Consider the following 6,790-nt stretch of genomic DNA (forward strand, 5'->3'; position numbering starts at 1 on the left):
CTTCAAGGGGCAGTCTGCACCTACCACAGAAGACACATTTGGAAAAGGCGTCATAGCAGGGCTGGGGCTGATGGAGCACATCTCAACTGTCACTGGGAGGGTGCCAGTCCAGTACTGCTTGGCATACTCCTCCCTGCATAGTCAATCCAAGGAGCACTACCGTCACCCTTTGTACCTGGAGAAGCTGCAAACTCCAAAAGACTAGGCAGAAGCCAAAGTGAGATTTTTCTCTCTGGATGAGAACGTCTACTTTGCTAGTTTATGACTAACAGCTTTCCAAAACCTCCCCATCTCAGGAAACCCTTTTTCAAGGAATCCCAGCTCTTAGAACACTCAACTCTTTTCCGCTCCTCGCAATACCAACCAAAAAGGGAGAGGCTGAATAGAGTAACATGAACTACCAGGTATTCTTTTACTATAGTGTCAGAACTGTGTTGCTAGACCGGGCCCCAAGTAGCACAGTTACAAATGGCAAAGCTTTTCAGCAGTCTCCTTATAGCCCAGTTGAATACTGCTGCATAACCACTGCAGAAACAGCCTACAAAGTCAAGTTAGACAGAGTTTTCCTTCTCTTGCTTATTTGGAGAAGTTGTTCAGAAGGATGCATTCCCTATCTTCACCCCAACCAAAGCTAAGCTCTGATCCATCTCCTCCAGCTAAGCTTTCACGGCCAAAAGCCTAACTTTGGTGCCTAGGGATTGATACCTCTAGTGTTGACACTATATAAATTACATGCAGCTGCAAAATACAAGACTTTCTTCTCCCAAAGAAAACCCACTATAAATCAAAGAAGGTATTTACTTGGAGGAACAAAATCTTCCTTTTCTGGTTCTTTGCCCTGGAAGAAAACAAAGATCAGTCAAACATTTCCATTCCTGCAACCACATGCAGGTCTAGAAGCACAAAAGACACATTTTATATCCCTGCTCCAGGGAAAATTAATGCTGTGAAGTTACAAAGGTACTGAAAAGGCACCAAAGTGGGGTAAAGGAGACAAAGGATGAGAATCAAAGCCAAAAGTTCACATTTGCTATAGGAATATCAAGAGAAGCTGAATGGGGAAATGTTTTTACTAATATCAGAGATGTTAAAGACAACAGGATCTTCTTGATTAGCACTGCAGAGAAATCAGTACATGAATAAGCTGGGTTCCTTCATTTTATGGGACTGACCCAGAATATGGAGAACACAGCAAAAGCAGAGATACAAATAGTAAAAAAAAAAAAGAGCAAGCAACAGCAAGATGCAATAATTTACTTTCATTAGTGCCTGGAAGTCTTTATGTCTGTAAGACAAGCTCATAGAAAACAACCTGTGAATCTCTTACAAAGGGATACCAACTCACTTTGCGCAGACTCATCTGCTTTTTGTAGAAGTTGTTCCACTCCCGTTTCCGACTCTCTTCACTGGCTTCATCCCCATTCCCACTGCTTTCTTCATCATACCTGGATAAGGCAGGAAAACAAGGGAATAAACACTTCCGTAGCTGCAGCATGAACTGGGGGACAGGCTTTGGAAAGCCTAGGTCATCACAGTATTTACAAAAGAAGATGTATTTCACATCCTTTCTGAACAAGTCTTAGCTTTTAGTTTCACTACTATCCCTCAACCTGGACAGTAAGTGAGTGTCCTCCAAAAATTAATGGGATTTGCTAATCCCATGAATTAGTAAGCAGTAGCATGAACTAGTAGCGTGTAACTAGTGCTCTGAGAATGGAGGGCTCCATTTCAGAAGCTCTGCCAGTTTCTCCCACAGGGTTGAGTAGTCACTGCCTTTCGTCATATACTCCATCTGTCAGTCACTACTGCTTTTGGAGCAGAGATGGCAGAAAGGGCAAAGCATCCATTCCTCAGCCTCGGTTGTTCGCAGACTGTTGTATTAAATGAAATCCCCATCGCTAATACACTGAAATGCAGCAGCTGATTCTTGCCAGATGTAGCCCAAGAGTTTACTGCCTTCCACAGCTGTCACAGCCAAAACTTCCAGGTATCACAAATCAGAGTTTTAAGGCTGTTGACCGTTACAACTTCCAAGGCAAAGCTACAACCAAGTCATGGAGAGGTTCAATAAATCAAGTGGCAAACAGTGTGTTGTACAACAGCATTGGCTGTGTCTTCTCAGGTCCTGAGATCAAACACAGGCTTAGGTCACAAGTACACCAGTTTCCTCCGACTCAGCTGGACTTGCCTGAAGAACAAAGCTACCAGTCTCAAGCTGTTTAAGGTAAAGCAGAGGGCTAGGCCAGCCGACAGCGCTGCACATCCTGGCAGAGCTTCACAGGCAATGCAGGCAACGAAACTTGCATCCTGGCGGAGCTGCACAATCGCTGCAACTCAGCCAGAGAACAAGGAGGAAGGGAAGTTGTCATCTCCACACTGCCAAGCATTTTATAGAATTAATTATGTTTCCCACTGCACATCTTGCTTTTGCTGTCAGCCTGATAGGGAAACACTAAAATTTAGCAATCTGCAGAAGCAGCTGATGCTGGCACTCCACTACATCCTCTGTGATGACTAAGTCCTGTCAGTGGCCCCCCAGCCTGCTATTATTAATTATTCTAAACATGCAATGCCATATGGCCACAGCCATACTAAGTCAGGACTGAACCCTGGATCGTGTCATACCTTGCTGTCACATTGGTCTCAATTTAAACATTTTTGATCCTCGTGACTGTGAACAGGCTGAGCCCACTAACTGCTTTCAAAAAATTTCAGGCTAGTTTCTTGAACCAATTACATTCTGCAGGGCAATACTTAGGTCAGTCAAAACAGCTTTTGGCTCTCTGGGACACGAATGTGATCAAGGCTGCCAAAGCGTGTGGAAAATTAAATTCCAGCTCCTGCTGCCAGGAAGTTACAGGAAAATACCACCACATAGAAACATGTGCTGAAAAAATAGGAGTGGCTGGGCCTGCAGCTGGGAGATGCTCTCTTCTCTCTGATAGCTTCTATGAGCTGAGTTTGAGCTACCAAGTACAGACCTGCTAAACCCTCTGCAACCTCTCCTCCCGCCTTCATACAGCTCTGGGTCATAGCTATCCCAGGAGGAACTTGTGGGCCCAATGCAGGTTTTGCTCCAGCTGTTGCTGCAGCGCTCCAGTGACTCCAGCTGCCTTTTCACTGCCCCTGGGTTCTTGCAGTAATCACAGCACTTGTTACACGGTGGGGTGACATCGCCAAAGTACTTCGCTATGGCAGCATGGCGACATCTAGGAAACAAAAGGGAAAATGATCTGGTAATTATTTTTATTGACAACAACTCCACCCTCCAAATGCAAGGTGTCTTTTGATAAAGACTTGAGTCTTTTTTTGCGGAGAATGGCTATTCCAGTAGGAATCACAGGGATTAAGCCCTGGAGCAGAACTGGGCTTCTGTTCCTGGCACCCTGCTTAAGGTCTCTCTGCCTCCACTTCCCCCCATGTAAAACAAACAGTGGTGTCAATCTCTTCTGCTAAATGCTTTCAGGTCTTTGAGATCTGCAAAAGGCATGGTGGATGAAATATGCAATTATTAACACTGCATTGTTGGCCAAATATATTCCATGTCCAACCAGAATGTCTCTAGGATAAATATGTAAAGAGGTCCTGTTGATCCCTACACCTCAGAGTTCAGAGTAGTTTGTGTATTTCACAGTGGAGAGCTTCCGATTTTATTGTTTGTGGTTTGAAGGTGAACAAATCTATGTTTGAAGAAACAGGAATGTCAATTAAGTCACGGAAATAGAGTCCAGACTGAGGTCACAAGGAAGCGCTATTCAGATAATACAGCCTGGGTCTCGATCTGCTAAGACACGCAGCCAAAGTTCGGGTAGAGTCCTACATCCATGAAAACCAGTCCATTTGCTCATACGGTATTGCACAACCAGTTCTACCAGCCTTAGCAAACTAGCCGTGTGAAGATGATTAGATTCTTCCAGGAATCTTCAAAAGATTTCTGGCAGACATCAGTGCTTTTGGGTATGTAAAAAAGAGTCTGGTTACAGAGATAGGCTCATTAGCAATACAGGCAGGAGGTAATTTCTCTTCTAGAGCACTCCCTAGCTTATACCAGTGAATACGCTGATTTCGCTAGGTAAAGAAGAACCAGGCCGTTACTTTTTTCTTTTTTTAAGAAAGCGGGCAGAATTTAGAGGAGCTTTTTAAAACTTGGGTTTCACAGCAGAGGTGGCCAGTTGTCTCTTAATCAAAATGCTGATGCTAGATACACAGAAACACTTCATCAGGCATTTAGAGATCAAATCCTGCAGCCAAGCAGCAACAAGAGTTATTTTAGAAGATAATTATTTTACTGCAAGGAAGAACAAAGTGGAGATTTTTCTTCTCTACCAAGGAGTGCCCTAGTTGGCTTACCAACTTCATCGGCAAAAAGCGGGTCACAGAGGGGGAAAGTAAGAGCCTGAGCACTTCATTTATCCTTATAATAAACCCTTTAAGGCATGTCTGAACTTGCCAGAGATCTAACAAATGCAGTTTGCTTCTTGTGCGCGTGCATGTGTGTGTCTGGGGGGAACGTAACTGCATGTCTACCAAAGCATCACAAACAAACCCTGCAAGGGTCTACAGCAGCAGCTGGCTCACTCATTCCCACGGCCTGGGAGGTTAATTTACCAAGCAGAAGAACAAGCGAAGCAGCAAAGCAGCAGGTTACAGACTACTGTCGCCAGAGCAATAAAACGTGTGTGCTGAAGCATGAAGGACCTGGCGCTGCTCAGGTAAGGAGGGCTGCAACAGGGTGACGTTGCACTGCACGGTCTAGGGCACTGAAAGCCTAGAGAGGGCTACTACAAAGCTGGCTTTATATCCCCCTGCAGAGCCGCACTGACTCACTCTCGTCTTGCACTCAAAGAAAGAGCTCCTTTCACATGGTGGGGAAGGGTGGGGGGACCAGGATGGGGACAACACATTCGATCCCCTTGTCCTGCCTTTCCAAAAGAACTACTGGTGCTGCCTGTCCTGCCAATGCAACGTGACTATAGAAATGTCAGCGAGCTGCAAGTCAGCTTTTTGTTTGCCCAAAAGAAAACAGGCAGGCATTCTCATTAGTCCATTTCTCTCTCACGCGCACTGATCCAAATTAGAGTTAACCGAGGCATACAGTAATGGTCAAGCCCTCTCCTCCTACAGCCTACTCACCGGGCTTATCTGGGGAGGGATGTCCACACACACCTCTGTCCCTTAATGCAAACAAGAGAGATGCCCCAAGGGACGGCTTTGGTGAAAGCAGAGATCAGCTCTGAAGTCACTGGAATTTAGAGAGGTTCTAGTTTCTAACCCATCAGGCTTGTAACGCCAAGCCCTTTCCGTCCAGCCTCCTGTAACTGCCTGTATCTTCCTGCAGAATTACCAAAATCGGGGCCGCAGCCCCACTTTAGCCAGTGGTGCTCATGAGTTGGGTCATAACAGAAATTCAATTGCAGAACTAAGATTGCAGTCCTGTAATTAGAGTCAAAAGGCCAAAACCAGAGTTACCAATAGGGATCCTGGGGGTAACCACTGGATTAATGCTTAACTGAACACAAGAGGTCCTGAAACATAGCCGGTTATGCATTGACATGTGGTGGGAAAACTTCCCGAGTCACACAAGCACCTGACTAATGCCTACGAGATGGAGAGCCAGTGTACGTAAATTAATGGTAGTTTGTATTATTATACATGTCCTAAAATTATTTCATCTTTTAAATATGCAGCTGTATTATTTGCCTCCCCCACCCTTCAACAGGAGTATGTATGAGCTGACCATTGGTCTTTAAAATGTCTAAACAAAATCATTATTTCATTTGAGACATCCTACCCTGATCTGACATCATGGGATAGGATGAAGAGCAAATAACAATCAAGTTTATTAACATGTTTTTGTCTGTGGCAATACATTTCAGGAAAGTGCTAAACTGACCACATGGCTGCCTGCACCATGTCTCCTTTTGGTACTCCTTGCTTTTGTACGCCGGGTAAAACAGGAGCCCTATTCCTGCAATTAGTAGAAACAGATGGACAGTCAGAGAAGAAGCGAAGTCACATATCCCAAAAGAAGCTCTGCCTCTCCCAAAATATACCAGAAAAAAGCATTCCCTCGTATGAGCCAAAGAAGGGTACACAGCCTCATCAGAAGAGCTCCCTGGAAAAAAAACCCAGCAAGTCTTGGAGTAAAGCCAAGAAATGAAAGCATTAAAAAGACAAAAATCATACAAGGACAAATTATTTACGTAGATGCCAGTTGCTGAACAAAAGCCATTTAATAAGGTTTATCAAATAGAAGAGCAAATTATGAGGTTGATGAGGAATTCTAATTTTGCACCTGTCTGAAGGACTGGATCCTTTGTAATATCAGCTGAACTTCAACAACCCTCTGAGACAAGACAGTGGGTATCAGCTGCGCCCAGTATAAAAGAAGCAAACACCACAGCATCAAGAGAATAAATGACTTGACTGAGGGCGCAGAGAAAATTCACCACCCCAGCATCAGCCCTGCTCCCCTGTCAGTGGCAGACCGTGCTGCAGTGTCCTTGCAATTTCTTGCTCTGCCCCTTCAAAGAACACGAGCGAAAAACTCCTTCCCCCGGGAGTCGGAAGGAAACTGGGCAGCATGAAGAAAAGTTAATTGCTTTAACACACCCCCAAACCATCGCAAGGAGAGAATCGATTCAAGCCCCGCTCCAGAAAAAGCTGTAATTACAAGGAAAAAAAAAGAAAAGACCTTGCTAGGAGGAGATGCGCAGAGGAAGCGAGCAACAAGTGCTGGCTCTCGGGCGCTCCGGGGAGTCCGCAGCCGCGGCCGGCTCAGCCCGCGGCG

General features: G+C 45.1%; 1 protein-coding gene across 1 annotated transcript in view; it reads right to left on the minus strand.

Annotated features, from left to right (window-relative positions):
- The window catches only part of RECQL5 (RecQ protein-like 5), a 39,181-nt gene that overhangs the window by 5,987 nt on the left and 26,404 nt on the right, over positions 1 to 6,790 (minus strand). Inside the window, exons 8-11 of the mRNA XM_009324611.1 lie at positions 2,982 to 3,209; positions 1,346 to 1,445; positions 802 to 838; positions 25 to 92 (exon numbers count right to left, since the gene is read on the minus strand). Coding sequence (XP_009322886.1) covers positions 25 to 92; positions 802 to 838; positions 1,346 to 1,445; positions 2,982 to 3,209 — 433 coding nt within the window. The remainder of the gene's footprint in view (positions 1 to 24; positions 93 to 801; positions 839 to 1,345; positions 1,446 to 2,981; positions 3,210 to 6,790) is intronic.

Source organism: Pygoscelis adeliae, unplaced genomic scaffold (genome assembly GCF_000699105.1).
Source record: "Pygoscelis adeliae isolate BGI_AS28 unplaced genomic scaffold, ASM69910v1 Scaffold445, whole genome shotgun sequence".
NCBI classification, from domain to species: Eukaryota; Metazoa; Chordata; class Aves; order Sphenisciformes; family Spheniscidae; genus Pygoscelis; species Pygoscelis adeliae.